Source organism: Pan troglodytes, chromosome 14 (genome assembly GCF_028858775.2).
Source record: "Pan troglodytes isolate AG18354 chromosome 14, NHGRI_mPanTro3-v2.0_pri, whole genome shotgun sequence".
Lineage (NCBI taxonomy): Eukaryota > Metazoa > Chordata > Mammalia > Primates > Hominidae > Pan > Pan troglodytes.
Window position 1 is genome coordinate 22,344,727 of NC_072412.2, and position 18,944 is coordinate 22,363,670.

General features: G+C 42.0%; 1 protein-coding gene across 2 annotated transcripts in view; it reads left to right on the top strand.

Annotated features, from left to right (window-relative positions):
• Nucleotides 1-4,718: 4,718 nt before the first annotated feature.
• The window catches only part of SGCG (sarcoglycan gamma), a 166,236-nt gene continuing 152,010 nt past the window's right edge, over nucleotides 4,719-18,944 (top strand). Inside the window, exon 1 of one of the 2 annotated variants that reach the window (XM_009426723.4) lies at nucleotides 4,719-5,177. Coding sequence is in view for 1 of the 2 variants with exons in the window: in XM_009426721.4 (XP_009424996.3) it covers nucleotides 6,333-6,386 (54 nt within the window). In the remaining variant the exon portion in view is untranslated. Of the gene's footprint in view, nucleotides 5,178-6,184; nucleotides 6,387-18,944 lie in introns of those variants that run through there. The other variant, XM_009426721.4, reaches the window with a different exon arrangement.

An 18,944-nucleotide genomic window follows, 5' to 3' on the forward strand; every position in this document is an offset into this window, starting at 1 on the left:
GTTTGCATTGATTGTTTCTCTCCCTGATCTCCCTGTTAAGCATCTGGCTGATCTGCCTTTATTAGTATTACACCAGTTCTTAGCCTTTACTAATTGTTGGCTGATTCCTCTAATATTTTTGACAACATCTGGAGCATAAACTGTACCATAATTTAATTTAATTACAGCCCAGTCCCCTTTTCATGGGTAGTCTTTGAGACCTCCTGCAACTCTAGGAGGACTCTTTTTTTGTGACTTTTTTCCTGATTGTCTCTTAATCTTCCAGCTGGTCTACCATTTAGCTTTTTGCTATCATAAAGCTAGCAGTCTTCTCTTAATTGCTTACTGCCAAGATCTCCATTGTTTTTCGTAGTGAACTTCTCCCCCATTCTGTTTCAAATAAAATCAGCTATGAAGTCCTCTATTCTTAAAGCCTCCCTCTCCCTCTAGGAAGAAACTTTGTTCCACTGCTCCAGAGCTGGTGGTGGGGACAACAGCCTGCTTCTCTCAGAGTGACATCCCTGCTTCGTGAGCAGGACACTGAGTGGGGTTAGTAGCCCTTGTTCTTTTCAGCTTGTCTCTCCCAATATGGAGCCTCGGCCCCATGTGTGGGCTAAGGCGGGGGTAGTAGTTGTCCAGTATTCTTCACCTGACACAATTTGAATAGAACTTCTACCTTACAGTGGTGGCTGGGTAGCAGGTGGCTGGTTAAAGCCCCAGTACTTTCATCCACATTTGACTACAATGGAGTTTACATACAAGCTTTGGTGGACTAGGCATGAGAATGATGGAGGCCAACCACCTCTGGAAAAAAACAAAATCCTGGACTGGTAACTGGGGTAGAGGGAGTCTATCTTCTTGGCCACACCTACCAAGAGTACAGCTTCCGTCACACTGAGTTGGGGGTGGTGACTGAGTGGGTAGTTGTTCAAATGCCACAAACTCACACTGTTTTTACCAATATTTGTTAGATTTTAGAAATAAATATTTCTCCATTTGCTGTATGCCCTTAGGGTGATTCCAGAGGCTTTAGTTAGTTTTAAAAAACAACAACAACAATTTTCAGTAACCAAAACAGGATGGTACTGCTGTAAAAGTAGATACATATACCAATGGACCAGAACAGAAATCACAGAAATAGGCCAGGTGCGGTGGCTCACGCCTGTAATACCAGCACTTTGGGAGGCCAAGGCGGGAGGATCACGAGGTCAGATCGAGACCATCCTGGCTAACTTGGTGAAACCCCGTCTCTATTAAAAAATACAAAAAATTAGCCGGGTGTGGTGGCAGGTGCCTGTAGTCCCAGCTACTCGACTGAGGCAGGAGAGTGGTGTAAACCCGGCAGGTGGAGCTTGCAGTGAGCCGAGAATACGCCACTGCACTCCAGCCTGGACAGAGTGAGGCTCCGTCAAAAAAAGAAGACAGAAATCGCAGAATAAAACCAAATATTTATAACAAACTATTATTCAACAAAGCATACAAAAACATAAACTGGGGAAGGCATACCATGTTCAATAAATGGTGCTGGGAAAACTGGATAGCCACATGTGGAAGAATGAAACTGGATCTCTTTCACCAACTACAAAAATCAACTCAAGGTGGATCAAAGACTTAAATCTAAGACCTGAAACCATTACAATTCTAGAAGAAAACTTAGGAAAAAACTCTTCTGGACATGGGTCTAGGGAGAGAATTTATGACTAATACCCTAAAAGCAAATGCAGCAAAACCAAAAATAAATACATGGGCCTAATTAAAGTAAAAAGGTTCTGCACCACAAAAGAAATAATCATCAGAGTAAACACACAACTCACAAAGTGGGAGAAAATATTTGCAAATTATGCATCTGACAAAGGATATTAGTCCAGAATCTATGAGGAACCGAAACTAATCAAAAAGGAAAAAAAAAGGCCAGGCGTGGTGGCTCACGCCTGTAATCCCAGCACTTTGGGAGGCCGAGGCGGGCAGATCACGAGGTCAGGAGATCGAGATCATCCTGGCTAACATGGTGAAACCCCGTCTCTGCTAAAAATACAAAAAATTAGCCGGGGGCGGTGGCGGGCACCTGTAGTCCCAGCTACTCGTGAGGCTGAGGCTGGAGAATGGCGTGAACCCGGGAGGCGGAGCTTGCAGTGAGCCGAAATAGTGCCACTGCACTCCAGCCTGGGCGAAAGAGCGAGACTCCCGTCTAAAAAAAAAAACAAAAAAAAAAAAAACAAAAAAAAACACCCATGTAAAAGTGGGAAAATGACATGAATAGACATTTCTCAAAAGAAAAATGTACAAATGGCCAAAAACACGAAAAAATGCTCAACATCACTAATCATCAGGGAATTGCAAATTACAACCACAATGAAATACCACCTTACCACAGCCAGTGTAGGTATTACTAAAGCGTCAAAAAGCAACAGATGTTGGTGTGGATGTAGTGAAAAGGGAACGCTTATACGCTGCTGGTGGGAATGTAAATTATTATAACCTCTTTGGAAAACAGTATGGTGATTTCTCAAAGAACTAAAAGTAGATCTACCATTCAATCCAGCAATCCCATTACTAGGTATCTACTCCAAAGGAAAAGAAGTCACCATATCAAAGAGACACTTGCACGCATATGCTCATTGCAGCACAATTCACAATTGCAAAGATCTGGAACTAACATAAGTACCCATCAACTGATGAGTGGATAAAGAAAATGTGGTACATATATGCCATGGAATACTACTCATCCATAAAAAAGAATAAAATGTCTTTTGCAACAACTTGGATGGAGCTGTAGGCCATTATTTTAAGTGAAATCACTCAGGAATGAAAAAGCAAATACCGTATGTTCTCACTCATAAGTGGGAGCTAAGCTATGGGTGCACAAAGGCATGCAGAGTGGTAGAATGGACATTGGAGACTCAGAAGCCAGAAAATGGGCAAGGGATAAAAAACTACATATTGTGTACAATGTATACGGCTTGGTGATGGGTGCACTAAAACCTCAGACTTCACCACTCTACAATTCATCCACATAACTATTGAAATTTAAAAATTACATCATCAGAGGCTGCGGCAGGAGAATGGCGTGAACCCAGGAGGCAGAGCTTGCAGTGAGCCAATCGCGCCACTGCACTCCAGCCTGGGCGACAGAGTGAGACTCCGTCTCAAAAAAAAAAAAAAAAAAAAAAAAAAAAAAAAAAAAAAAAAATTACATCATCAGAATTTTAAAAAATAAAGTTCATTACAGCTAAAAATAAATTTCAAAATAAAATAAAAATAGTTTGATCAGGTAGAGTTGTTTCATCGGGGAGAGGATCTACAGAGATCTGCATGTCACCATTCCAGTGCTTTTCTTTGATTTTTTTTTTCTTTTTTCCCTGAGATGGAGTCTCCCTCCATTGCGCAGGCTGAAGTGCAGTTGCACCATCTCGCCTCACTGCAACTTCCACCTCCCGGGTTCAAGCGATTCTCCTGCCTCAGCCTCCTTGCTTTTCTTATTTATATGTACTTTCATATATCCTTTTAAAATTTATCTTTCTGTTTTACAATATAAACAATATATTGGCATTCACAGAAAATATACAATAAATTCATAAACGCATATAACTTATAAATAAACATACATGTATTGAGTTGCTCAAAATTCTTATTACTGGTAAGATGTTCAGTCCAGTCTGGAGATGGTATCCCTTGCCCACACCCCTGGTTGTTTTCATACACCACTTCGGATATATTTAGCTTTCTATCACGGGACTCATAAGTTCTCTAGATCCCCACTGCGATCGTCATCACCAGCACAAACTGTTGCCAATAATTTATTTCTAAGCCAACAAAGGAGAAGTTCTGGCTCTGAGATCAGATTAGTTTTGGCAATTAAAACACATTAATAACTTTTGAATTCTTTGGCAGAAATATTAAACTGCAACCTTTACTGATTAGTACGGACATTTTTAGAGTAATAATTCACAATATCTGTCATTTGCTGCCTGTGAAATATGTAGGAAATTATTAATATACCCTTAATAATATATCTCTATATCCATCTTGTTTATCCTTTGCTCCTTGAGGGGGATATTTTTAGAAAATGATTATCACTGTCTATCAACTATAAGAGAGAGAAGTAGAGAAGTATTGCACTGGACACTTCTGGAAAATTGGCTTTTCTCGTTTCAATTTCTACCTTTGCAAAAGTTTGCTTTTAAAAAGTGTAATCTAGAAGTTGTAAACATTTCTGCCTTGCAGTTATCCATTCTGTTACTTTAAAAACATTTTAAAACGGTCCAACATCTTTATGTTTCTACTTGGTCCCAAATATGGTACCAGATTTTTATTGTAAAAAATCATAAAATACTCCAGCATGATCCTTTTGGGAATATATTTGAAAGTTTACCTCCTTAGCACACTCACCAAACATCTTCGGATACCCATACCATTCACACAAAGCTGGTAAAACCAAGATGCTCCCCCGTGATGCATGTGTACGGAGAATGTCAATGAATAAATAAGTGAGTGAAATTCACAAGCACTAATTAGAAAACTGTATTGAGAGGTGAGCCCAGCTGGACTTCCTGGGTGAAGTGGGGACTTGAGGAACTTTCCTCTCTTACAAGAGGATTGTAAAACACACCAATCAGCCCTCTGTAAAACACACCAAGCAGCGCTCTGTAAAACACAACAATCGGCGCTCTGTAAAACGCACCAATCAGTAGGATTCTAAAAGTAGCCAATCATGCGGAGGATTGAAAAAAGGGCACTCTGATAGGACAGAAAGGCAACATGGCGGCGGGGCAGGGGAGGGAGAGACAATAAGGGAATAAAAGCTGCCCCCTACGCTGGTTGGAGTCTCCTTTCACAGTGTGAAACGTTTGTTGTTTTGGTCTTCACAATAAACCTTGGTACCGCCAACTCTTTGGTCCGTGCCATCTAAAAGCGCTGTGACACTCACCGCGAAGGTCCCGGCTTTATTCCTGAGACCACGAACCCACCGGCAGGAACCAACTCCAGACTACTATGTGCTACAGAGAACTTCTTCAGGCCTTGAAAATAGAACATAGTAAAAAGCGGCTTCTTTGTCATGGATCAGCAGTCACTATTTCCCAGCTCGCCTCCAAGAGCTAACTAAAGTGCAGCATAAACTGCATGCGGCGTTGTTTTCACCACAGCAAACCCTTCGGGGTGCCTCCTAGCGGTGGACGGAGAACTAGCATTGCGCGAGAGTGAGTAAACTGTGATAAACCCAAGGGGTTTGCGGGCGACAGGCTGGGTGGCAAGACTTTTAAAGGCTCGCAAATGGAACCACTCCCTCCAGAGGGACTATCTAAATCTCCTCAGGTGCTGACCCTTTCTGACAGTAAAGGACCAGGGCCAGAAGTGTAAAGATTGTGGTCCCGCGCTCCAAGCCCAAGATGCGTTTAGCGGGAGTAGTTGGGTTGGAAAGAAGGCACCCAGCGTCTGCAGCGAAGGACTCGGGTGGGAGCGAGAAATATCCCTGCCCAGTGCCCCGCGCGCTGGATCGCGGTGGCGAGTCTGAGGGTGGAGAGGCCGCCGGGTGGAGGCGCGCAGGGGTGCGTGGGTGGGTGCGGAAGGAGTGCAGGGTATGGAGGGGAATCTTGGGGCGGCGCGAAGGAGGAGCGCTTGGAAAGGCGCGGTGTTTGGCCACAGAGGGGCTCGGAGTGGGAGTGCAGGGGTGCAGGGAGGGAGTGCAGGGACGCGGGGAGGGAGTGGAGGGGTGGGGACGTGCTGGAGGGGCGCGCCTCGAAAGAACTGGAGAAACTGGAAAAGTGGAGGGGCGGGGCAGTGGCTGGAGGAACCTCTGAAGCGACGCGGGGAATATGTGAAGGAGTGCTATGTTGGAACTTGGAGGGGAGGGGGGATGCTGGAGAGGCACACGGTGATGGACATGGAGGGACCCGGGAGGTGTGGAGTGGTGGGCCCGGCCCGTCGCGGGAAGGACACAGAGGGACATAGGCTGCCCTGGAGAGGCGCTTTCGGACATCTGGAGGGGCGCACAGTGCTGGGACTTGGCGGCGCCTGGGGCGGAGGGGCGCGCCGGATCCAGCCCGGCGCGCTCGGGGGCCGGGCGCAGTGGGAGTTGACGGGCGTCCAGCCGGCGGCGCCCTGGGCTCGGCTAGGCGCAGGACGGCCCTGGCAGCGGTGCAGCAGCCCAGGCTAGTTCCTGGGGGGCCCCTGGTCCCCGCCTCCCCGCGCGCCCCGGCCAGCACCGCCCGGAGTCCGGGCGGGGAAGTGGGCGCCCGCGGCTCGGGAAGCTGCTCCCCCGCCCTGGAGCAGAGTCGTCGCTGCGGTCGCTGAGGAAGGAGGGAGCAGAGGCCCGCGCTGTCTGGGGAGAAGACTGTGGTGTCATCCCGTCTGGAATGAAGGGAAATGCAGCGGCTGTTTGCGCCCCGGGACTCCAAGAAGTACAGCAGGTAAAGAGAATAGCCACGGCCCGCCACTTCGCCTTCAGTTCCCCCGATTCCTGGGTCCCTTCCTTCTCCTCCAACCTCCTAAACTAACCCCTCTGTTGTTAGACGTCCCTATGCCGGTTCCAGCCTTCCTCCTAGGACTCCATCACCACCCGTGCCCTCTTTCTCCTCGCCTTCTCTGCCCCAGACAGCACTTTCCTTCCCCTGCCCCGTTGTGGAGGCTCAGGGACAAGAGTAAAATGTAATTTAGACAGTTGGCTTTTCTTTGCCCAAAGACTTCACTAACTGATCCTCATTCTGCAATGAGACTTAATAACTTCTTGTGTGCGTGTGTGTGGTGTGAGAGAATCAGAGTGAATTGGTTCTCTGCAAATGATTTTGCCAAAAACATTGCCCTGGGTTGCTTGCTGGGGAGTCTGTAACACTGAGTAAGCGGAGTGTCTGCACCAAGTGCAAAGTTGCGTAGGGTTTACTTGGGGGTTTTAGAGGGGAACTGAAGCGCAGCAGCGGGGCTCTGTCGTCTTCGATGGGATTACATAATAACTTGATGATCCTCACCACCCTTATACTCATTACCTCCATTAAGTACCACTAATTAATATTTACATATTTGCGTGCTGTCACTTGGTTACATCAGCGTTAGCAAGTTGCTTGTTCTTACATCATTACTGAGTATTCTGATGTTTCTGAATGTGAGCACAGCACCAGCCAGTTGATCTGTGAAACATCTACTCATCCAGTGATAATATCGTACAGGCGGATTTTGTAATGCTGGCGCTCCATGTATATCCATACTATTCATGTACTAATACTCCTGGCTGTTCCTTAACACAGGTAAATTGGTGCTAATAAAGCAATGGAATCGTATCTACATTTTTCAGTGTAATATGGGTCTTCCCAAGCTTTTCTTCCTTTGATATGAACAGACTGTAAAGAAGCTGTAAAGAAGAGATTGCACAATTCTATTCCAAAAGTACACATAAGCTAAAATCTTCGTTTTTGTTGATGTAATCTTTTGCTAACAGGTTCAGTGTCTCTGGTATTAAAACTTCCTTTCATGACAATATGCTTCCAAATTGACTAGCAAGCAGGCATCCATCCACATGTGTTAAAATATCTTACAGTAAACTTTTAAAGTTATACAGCAGTTATATCTTCAAATATTGTACTTAAGTCCTCTGTTCTTTTCACCTTTCATGTTTTTGCTGAATCGGACAGACACAATATTTAGTGGATGTTACACGTAAATAATTAACGTGTATGGTACACTTAACACCGTGGCCTCACATGTGCCACGACTGTACTCTGTCAATCTTTCTTAAATCTCAGAAAAAAGGTAGTGATAAATAGCTCATTTAATAAATTCAAATGAACAGAGCTACATAGCCTAGCTAGTCTACATAACAGACTATAAAATCAATAAACTTTCACATTGTACAAATAATTTATTTACATTTTAAAACTACTAAAACACCTCTCAGAGATAACCAGGATAATAATACTCCATTTTAAAAGTAACATTTTATAAATTGTGGGTTGGTAATATTTAAAATCATTTTTATTTAAATATGTATACACATATATACACACACTATTACATTTTAATCAGCATCATTATGTTATCTTAGGAATGGTTTTTTCTTATTTGTCAGACCCTCACTTGATGTTTACTGCTTAAGACTGTGTCCTGGGCGGGCGCGGTGGCTCACGCCTGTAATCCCAGACCTTTGGGAGGCCGAGGTGGGCGGATCACGAGGTCAGGAGATGGGGACCATCCTGGCTCCTGGCTAACACGGTGAAACCCCGTGTCTACTAAAAATATTTTTTTAAAAATTAGCCGGGCGTGGTGGCAGGCGCCTGTAGTCCCAGCTACTCCGGAGGCTGAGGCAGGAGAATGGCGTGAACCCGGGAGGCGGAGCTTGCAGTGAGCTGAGATCAGGCCACTGCACTTCAGCCTGGGCAACAGAGCACGACTCCGTCTCTTAAAAACGAGCCTGGGCATCATGGTGAAACCCGATCTCTGCTAAAAATACAAAAATTATCTGGGTGTGGTGGCACACGCCTGTAGTCCCAGCTTCTCGGGAGGCTGAGGCAGGAGAATTACTTGAACCTGGGTGGCGAAGTTGCAGTGAGCTGAGGTCGCACCAATGCACTCCAGCCTGGGCGATAGAGTAAGACTCCGTCTCAAAAATAAATAAATAAATAATAAATAAATAAATAATTTAAAAAATAAGACTGTGTCCTACAAGAGACCTTATTGTACTGTGGGTAAAATACATAAGTATCTAGGGACATGGTTATAGTTAACTAAAAAAGATAAAGATAATTTTCTTTCTTATTCTAAAATTGTAGGAAAATGATTTATATGGACATGATAATAGTGGTACAATAATTCATACTTAAGTGATGGTGCCTTGTATTTTTTGAATGCCAATTTTCTTAGGTTTTCTGTAGTTAAATGTGAAGTAAAAAAATTGGTTGTGTGTTGACAGTGGTAACAATACAATGTTTTCTATACGGGGATCCCTGGTTAAAGTAAATTAGCATATACATTTCTGAACATGACATCTTCAAAATTAGGAAATAAAATTAACTACCTTAGCAACATGCATTTTCACATTTCATTTTGTTACATATGAGGGAAATATTTATGCTGGAATAGGAAACAGCAGGAAAAGTAAGAAAAGGGTAAAATGATGCTTTCCAAGGTAATTTAAGGTCCTGGGGCCCTTTGAGAATCTGGTAATAGTTACAGATCTGCTGTCTAGAAAAATGTCTGGACCTAATACCTAATTTGGACTCGATTTCAATTAGGTTAATACCTAATTCAGACTTGGTTTGAAGAGGGGACCCAGTTCTGGACCCCTGAGTGGGATCACCTAAATTAAATCCCAGCATGGATGTGGGCTTGGTTGCTTCAGGTACAAAACCTTGAGTCATTCCATTATATCAAAGTATAGCTACATTAGTAATTAAATAATGAAAGCTGAACTGGACAAGTAACATTAATCAGATATCAATTTGTAAAAATACACTGTTTTTTGTCTAGTAGACTTTATTCAATATTTGTTGCTAAACTCTTTTTCAAAACTAAGATATAGTAAGTTACCTGAATAAGAAAAGGGAAAATTTTTAAATATGAAAAATTTAACTAAAATCATATTGAATTGAAGACAAAGGACTAACTAGCAACCAGATATAAAAAGGCTAAAACTAAGTAATAAAGTTATACTTTTATAAGGAATGTTTATGAAAATCATTGAATTATTTGCATGAAATTCCATGGATTGTGTTACACTTGGGGTCGCCTTGCATTTTAAAGGCATGGTGATGTACAGAAATTGTAGTTGCAAATGCCCCCTGCATATTAAGTTCTGGTTGCATTCTTTTTCTCTTCTCTCCTGGTAGGCCCTGCTGTCCTGACCAGTCGCCTCAATTGGTAACCAGGTTTTTGTTTTCCTGTCTTTTCTCTTTAAGATTGTTGACTCAGTTTGTTTATAACTCCCCTTAATCCAAAATTACTTGCCAAAAATATGCATTATTTGTTTATAACTCCCCTTAATCCAAAATTACTTGCCAAAAATATGCAATAGATTATTCTCCAGATAGTTTAATTATCACAGGTACATGTAATATCATTGTACCATTACCTCTGTCTTCGAGCACTTGCTCTGAAAAGAAAGATGCTCTGTTTATTGTGTTGATGGAACTCCTACTTTAAGAGTCACTTTAGGTGTTTCATTTCATATCACTTTCATACACACTCTGCAATTAGGACCCCATTTAACACGGAAGGAAACTGGGCCCAGAGAGGCTGTAATTCATTAAGGTAGTTAAACTGCAGAGGAATAAAGGAATATCTGAGGCCAGGTCATTTATAAAGAAAAGAGGTTTCCTTTGGCTCATGGTTCTGCAGGCTGTACAGGAAGCATGGCACCAGCATCTGCTTCTGGTGAGGGCTCAGGAAGCTTCCGTTATGGCAGAAGGGAAATAGGAACTGGCCTGTGCAGAGATCATTCGGCAAGAAAGGATGCAAGAGACAGGAGAGGTGCCACTCTGCTGTCCCATTACTTAAGCTTGACACAGTCCGTCTCCTACTCCCTTTAGAAGCAATTCCATAACTCCACTGCTCTCCTCCGGCCTCCTGCCAGCCCTGCTCCCTACCACTCACAGCAGATGACCTCCCTGCTACTCTGGTGGCACTCAGGTGGGAGCTGATTTGCTCCTGCCCTCTCCAGTGACACCCTCCATCTGGGCCAGCATGTACCCTTCCCTCTTCAGGGCAGCCTGCTCCACACCCTTTCCCTTCCCATTTTCTCCTTCACCTACTCAGCCCTCTCCCTCTCCTGTGGCCCTCCCCTCCCACTGCACCTTCTCCTGCACTTTCCCTTGAGCATAAGCTCAAGATTAGATATTTATTTGAGGGTTATGTCAAAGAAGGACTTTCTGAGAGAGATGGCAGCTACACTTATGACTAGTTTATTAGAAACAGAAAATAGAAAAATTATTATCAGCCTAGCAATGAACTATTTGAATTCATCTTGTTTGGGGGCCTATTTTAATTTCATATTTGTAGGAAATGTTAATAAAATTATTTCATCATAATGTTAAAACATTTGGGTAAAGAGTGTTTTCAGGCTGTTTTTGAACAATGAAAGAGGATAAACAAAATGAATATTGCAGCATTATTCTCAAGTCCATAATTATGTTATATATGAGATAAGGCAAATAATATATGCCTGAGATTTCCTGGACTAAGTTTTGAACTACAAATGTTGGGATGGATAAAAAAGAACAAAACCATGGGGAGGAGATGAACAGTGAATTTTTTAATGCAAAAATTAAGAGACTCCCCATTCTAAAATATTCATTTCAGTAGGAGGCAAACTTTTTTTTTTTTTTTTGAGACAGAGTCTCACTCTGTTGCCCTGGCTGGAGTGCAGTGGCACTGTGTGTGTTCACTGCAACCTCCACCTCCCGGGTTCAAGCGATTCTGCTGCCTCAGCCTCCTAAGTAGGTAGGATTACAGGCGCTTGCCACCACGCCCAGCTAATTTTTGTATTTTTTTAGTAGAGACGGGGTTTCACCAAATTGGTCAGGGTGGTCTCAAACTCCTGACCTCAGGTGATCCACCTGCCTTGGCTTCCCAAAGTGCTGGGCTTACAGGAATGAGCCACCGTGCCCAGCCTGTTTCAAATTCTACTTGTTCATTGCTGGCATTTATTAAAGCAGTCAATTTTTATATATAAACTTTGTATCTTGCAACCCTGCTGTAATTGCTCATTAGTTCTAGCAGTTTTGTTTTCTGTTGTTTCTGATTTTCCAAATAGGCAATCTTGTCATTTGTGAACACGGTTTTAGTTCTTCCTTTCTAATCTATGTGCCTTTTATTTCCTTTTCCTGTCCTATTGCATTACCTAGGACTTCCAGCACAATGTTGAGAAGGAACGGTGAGAGGGAACTTCCTTGCCTTGTCCCTGGTCTTGGTGTAAAAGCTTTTCATTTCTCAACATTAAATATGATGTTAGTTGAAGGTTTTTGTACAAATTCTTTATCAATTCTCCTCTATTTCTAGTTTACCGAGAGTTTTGTTTGTTTGTTTGTTTGTTTTTTGAGGCAGAGTCTCGGCTCACTGCAACATCCGCCTCCCGAGTTCAAGTGGTTCTCCTGCCTCAGTCTCCCGAGTAGCTGGGACTACAGGCACACGCCACCAAGCCCAGCTAAATTTTGTATTTTTAGTAGAGATGAGGTTTCACCATGTTGGCCAGGATGGTCTCAATCTCTTGACCTCGTGATCTGCCCGCCCCAGCCTCCCAAAATGCTGGGATTACAGGCCTGAGCCACCATGCCCAGCCTCTGTTCCAGTAAGTTGTAATTCCCTGTATTTGTCTGTCTGTCTCTCAAATTTGCCATAGCAGTCTGCACTATGACCTTATTCCTCTTCTGGGTCTAAGAAAAGTTGGGGACTTTTCTGTTTGTTCAGTTTTTTACTTGTGGTTAGGATGGAGTGGCAACTCCTGAGTTTCTTGTGTGCCAGAGGGGAAATGGGAGGTCTGCTCTGCACTTTTCATGATTGGTTCAATCTCATTATTCAGTGTTAGCTCATGTGTCATCACAGAAAAACCTTTTTTATTTGTAATGTTTGTAGGTACATAGTAGGTGTATATATTTATGAGGTACATGAGATATTTTGATACAGGCATGCCATGTGAGAGAATCACATCATAGAGAATGGGGTATCCATCCCTCAGGCATTTATCCCTTGTGTTACAAACAATCCAATTATACTCTTTTTATTTTAAAGTGTAAAATTAAATTATTATTGACTATAGTCATCCTGTTGTGCTATCAAACACTAGGTCTTATTCTTTCTATTTTTTAACCGGTTATCCTAACCCCTGCCCCTACTTTCACTACCCTTCCCAGCCTTTGGTAACCATCCTTCTACTCTCTGTCTCCATGAGTTCAATTGTTTTGATTTTTAGATGCCGCAAATAAGTGAGAACATACAATATTTGTCTTTTTGTGCCCGGCTTATTTCACTTAACATAATATTCTCCTGTTCCATCCATGTTGTTGCAGATGACAAGATCTCATTCTTTTTTATGGCTGAATAGTACTCCATTGTGTACATGTGCCACATTTTCTTTGTGGCACATTTCCATTAATCTGTTGATGAATATAGGTTGCTTCCAAATCGTGGCTATTGTTAACAGTGCTACAACAAACATGGGAGTGCAGATACCTCTTCAATAGACTGATTTCCTTTCTTAGGGGTATATACCCAGCGGTGGGATTGCTGAATCTCATAGTAGCTCTATTTTTAGTCTTTTTCTCCAAACTGTTGTCCATAGTGGTTGTACTAATTTACATTCCCACCAACAGTGCACAAGGGTTCTTTTTTCTCCACGTCCTCGCCAGCATTTGTTATTGCCTGTCTTTTGGATGTAAGCCATTTTAGCTGGGGTGAGACAGTATCTTGTTGTAGTTTTTATTTGCATTCCTCTGATGATCAATGATGTTAAGCACCTTTTCATATGCTGTTTGCTATTTGTATGTCTTCTTTTGAGAAATATATATTCCAATCTTTTGCCCTTTTTTTTTTTCTTTTTGAGACAGAGTCTTGCTCCGGCACCCAGGCTGGAGTACAGTGGTAACATCTCAGCTCACTGCAATCTCTGCCTCCTGGGTTCAAATGATTCTCCTGCTTCAGCCTTCTGAGTAGCTGGGATTACAGGCGCGTGCCATCACACCATACTAACTTTTTGTATTTTTAGTAGAGACGAGGTTTCACCATGTTTGTTGGCCAGTCTGGTCTTGAACTCTTGACCTCAGATGATCCGTGTGCCTCGATCTCCCAAAGTGCTGAGATTACAGGCATGAGTCACTGCGCCTCGCTCCCTTGCCCATTTTTTAAATTGGATTATTATATTTTTTCCTATAGAGTTGTTTGAGCTCCCTAGATATTCTGGTTATTAATCCCTTGTCAGATGGGTAGTTTGCAAATATTTTCTCACATTTCGTGACGGGTTTTTTCACTTCGTTGATTGTTTCCTTTGCTGTGCAGAAGCTTTTTAACTTGATGTGCCAGAAAAACCTTCTTTACCATTATATTTAAAATATGCTCCTAGTGATCCTATTTATTCCCTTAATTTGTCACTATAGAAAATTGTCTTGTTTTTCATATTTAAATATGAGAAATTTTCATACATACTGGCTGTTTTCCCTAAACTATAATATAAGCTCTAAGAAGTCTCTAGAACAAGAGACCTCTTTTGTCCTGTTCATGGTGGTATCCTCAGCCCTGGAACAGTGTTTGGCACCTAGTTGGTGCCTGTTGGACCAAAGACAGCAGTAGTAGCCCCAGCAGGGTGCTCGTGCCTTTGCCATACAGCTAACTCAGTACATAACGCAGCTTCTCAGTACAGGCTTGAGGACAGTTGGTAATTAATTGCATCACTGTAACCTCTGTATACAATAATGGACATTTCCATGCAGTTACTTAAAAATCTATTACTTTTCTGTCTTCAACAAGAACTACATTTGTCATCTATTCTAGCAGACAAACATTTTTTAAAATTAGCAAAAGCCTGCTCACATATATGACAGAGATAATCATTGATAACAATTATCTAAATAAGGCATGATTGATAGGCATCTGCTATTAATATGCACTCCATTGTGTTATTATCATATTTCACCAAATCTAAGATGCCCATTTTTCTCACATTTAATAGCTCTGAAATTGTGAGGCATATTACATTCAGTAATATGGTTTAATTTGCATTGGAATTTCCTTTCTTAATAGCACAAAATTAATGGTATTCTTATAATCATCATTCTTAGATTTGTTGAGATACAGTATATCAGAAAGTCAAGAACTCATCCATAAGGTTTACTAATTTATATATATATAAATATATTTTTTAAACTTAGAACTGTCATCTGAAGTTTTCCCACTAGTCCTCTCTTGCAAAACCTAGTAATCTTTCTCTACCCTCATTTTTGACCCCCTTCCCACCCAGAGCACAGGAGAACACTGAACAGTCCTCCTCATTCATGTGAGCCAACACTGATGATGTGGATTTCCATAACCTGTAAGTTCGGTTTGCATGACTAATGGCAGGGAGTCATTCAAATTTGTGTCCACCTTCTCTCCTCATTTTTAAATACTTCTTTCTACTTCTGGTTGCATTCTCCCTCATTCTTCCATTTGTCAGGAACTAACACCACCATCACCCTGTGGAAAAAAAAAAAAGGTAGCCGGCGCGGTGGCTCACGCCTGTAATCCCAGCACTTTGGGAGGCCGAGGCGGGTGGATCACGAGGTCAAGAGATCGAGACCATTCTGGCCAACATGGTGAAACCCCGTCTCTACTAAAAATACAAAAATTAGTTGGGCATAGTGGTGCATGCCTGTAGTCCCAGCTACTCAGTAGGCTGAGGCAGGAGAATTGCTTGAACCAGGGAGGCAGAGGTTGCAGTGAGCCGAGATCTTGCCACTGCACTCCAGCCCAGCAACAGAGAGAGACTCCATCTCTCTCTCTCTCTCTCTCTGTCTCTCATACACACACACACACACACACACACACACGCAACTTCTTTAGATTATTGCATTGGTTTGCCTCAAACTTGTATTGGATTCTTCGTGTTGCAAATGATCAAACACCAACTATACAGTTTTGAACAACAAAGGCAATTTATTGACTGGCATAACAGAGAAGCACAAGATTGGGGCTGGCTTGGGCATGCCTTGATCCATGGCCTAAGCATGGCCATCAGTTTTTCTCTGTCCTCAGCCCTGTTCTCTGCTGCGTTGGCTGGCTTGTGTGGCTGCTGACAAATCCAGGCTTCAAGCACTATCCAATTCAGGGCAAGCGAAAAAGAAAGTGTGTCTTTCTAGTGGCAGAAATAAAAGTAGTGGAATTTGCTCTAATTAAGCCTAATTGGCTTGGATTTAATCCTTCTAAAATAATCTCTGTGAACAAGAGAATATCTGATTGGCCTGGCCTGTCCTGAGTCACATGAAATCCCACAGAATCTAATTCTTGGCATCAAACAGCTTTATTTCTTTCATGTTAAGGAACTGGGCTGGGTGATATATTTAATGTACTTAGGGCCAAACCCTTCATTTCTTCCTTTAATTGGAATCCTCCTTTCCTATGAAAACAAATGGACTTTGTGATCATTAGCTTAGTAAGGGTAGTATACACACATTAATTGAAATGATTTAAATTAAATGATGTAAGATGTTTGCTGGAGCCAACTGGCACATATGGCAGAGAATCAATGCAAAGAAAGTTTGAGTAGAAGGAGGGATGATAAAGACGTGAGCTTGTCTATGTGTCCATGAAATGTCCCTGCCTATGAGTCTTCAAACACAAGGAGCTAAAGCCACCTGAATTGCTGCTTCTCCTCTTCCTGTTATTGCCTCCTTCTTCTGGTGTCTTTTCCCCCAGCCTCAACGTTAATTGTCTTGCCACCACCTTTGTGACCTCATGACACAGCATGTCTGTTATGGTGCCTCTGGTATCCAGGCACACATTTTCAGAGGACAAAGATTTCTTGAGGGAACAGGATGGTAAAGACTTCTAAGTAGCTGGCATGAGGATGAGAGGTGAGGAGCGCAGTGACCCTCAGAAGTAACCTGAGAGAGGTAGTGTCAGGAGCAAGACAAGTGCAGCTGCATGGGAGTCTAGCTTCTCTGCCTTTCAGCCTATGACCGTGCCCCTGTGTGTGGTCAAGCCTAATGACCTGCATGCATCATAGCAGAGGAAGTTGTTGACCCATGATGTCGATTTGAAAGCTAAACTATAAAGAAAATAATATAATTTGGCTTGATTGTATAAAAGTGCTATGCTATGGTCTGCCTATGACAGTTAATTACTAATTGAGCACATAAATGGTAAGATACACCATTAAGTCAAAATGTCTTTATCATATCAGGCATATCATTAGGTAAACCAAGATACTTTTATCATAAAGGCTACATGTATCATAATCTGTAAGTCATGTATCTTATTTCTTTTTGATAAATTCACTCAGCATTAAGGAATAATTATAATAGCTAACCATTTAACATGTATTTTACTACATGTCAGACACCTTTTGTACATTATCTTATTTAATTATTTAATTAATCTTAAATGGGAGATAGTATTATTCCCAACATTAATAGGAGAACATTGACCATTGAAGAAGATAACTTACTTAACATTACACTGCTGTTAAGGAAGTAAATTTAAAGCTCAGCTGACTTCAAAGCCTGAGATTTTTGTTATCTCTAAGGAAAGATAGAGAACAGAAGATTTTGAAACTAATGCCATGTAATGTTAATCAGAATCACAGTACAGGATATCAGCCAAGCTGTCAAACCAAGGAGGCTATAAGGAATCTGCATCTGACTTTTTGGGATCTAAGGCAGCAGTCCCCAGCCTTTTTGGCACCAGAGACCAGTTTTGTGAAAGACAGTTTTTCCATAGATGGAGGACATAGGGGATGGTTTCAGGATGTAACTGTTCCAGATAAGATCATCAGGCATTAGAATCTCATAAGATGGATGCCACCTAGATCCCTCTCATGAGTAGTTCACAATAGGGTTCACACTCCTATGAGAATCTCATGCCTCCACTGATCTGACAGGAAGCAGAGCTCAGGCATTAATGCTCACTCACCAGCCACTCATCTCCTGCTGTGCAGCCCGGTTCCTAACAGGCCATGTACCAGTATCGGTTCATGGCCTGGGGGTTGGGAACCTCTGATCTAAGAGGCTGAGCCAAAGTCATCAACACTGAGGATGCGATTCAAAATCAGGGAGGCCAGGGTTGAGACCCATACCGTATAATTGAAAGGAGTCAGGTTGCCTGTAGTGGGAAGATTGCCTTTGGACTTGAATGTCTGATCACAAGTCATCTCCACTACCTCTTACTCCTGGATTAACCTCTCCTTACCCATACTTTTATTCCCTGAGGCATTTGCAATGTTGCAATTGCAATATTGCGTGATTTCATGTCTGTATTCCAGGGAGCCTTTGAGGGAGATGTCCGGATAAGCTCTAAGAATATGTGGTTTTCTCTTTTCTCTTTTTCTTCTTTTCAAAGAAGAAAGTTGGTTTGTTTTAAGGTTTAGGTTGGCAATCTCCAAGTTTGTTCATGAATTAATAAAAAACATAACACTTAGGAAAGTGACTGACATATCTCAATATGTGTTGACCTTTATACATTTATAAGTTGTATTCAAATATTACTATAGTGTGCATATTTAAAATATATACAAATATTAGAAAATTTAAAATAATTAGTAATAATGATTTGTGCTGTTGGAGAATCAACTACCACTAGGTCTCTTCCAAATACATTAAAGTATTCCTTTATTTGCTTCCACAGCCCTTAGTTCATGTCTAAATTGTATTGCTAACCATATTATTGAGTATGTAGCTATCTGCCTCCTCAGTGGGAAAGAAAGCTACTTAAGCATAGAAAGTTTATGGTTTAAAGTTAATGGTTTACTGATCATTTCATTAATTTAGCAAATAATTAATGAGTATCTAGAGACTAAGGAAATGTAGGTATCAAGACTCAGTCTCTGCCATCAAACTTAGTATCAAGTGATGGATGAACAGGTTATAGACAAGGAACAGTCACAGATTAGCCTATGCTGAAGGCCAGGAGTAGGATGAAGGTGCTTAGGGGGACACCAGTCCTGCAAGAAAGGAGGAAGTGGGAGAAAAGGGTTAAAGAAGGACACATGTTGATACAGAATAGCCCCTACTACGTAGTAGATTCTCAACAAAGATATGTGGTTGTCAAATGCTGATATTAATATTTTTTGAGTTTGAGAAGATTGAGAAAAATCATATCTCTATTTACCGCCCACTTTCTGAACCAATTGAAAAACAGACAAAAGAATGAGGCCAGTGAAGCTCTGTCAGTTATTTTATAAATGGAGCTGTTAGAGAATATATCCTAGATGTGCAGCAGTGGTGGACTCCTAATGTTACATTCTGGGCAAGGATCTACCCACTCACCCACCAGGTAGCGCTGGGAAATCATGGGTCTCCAAA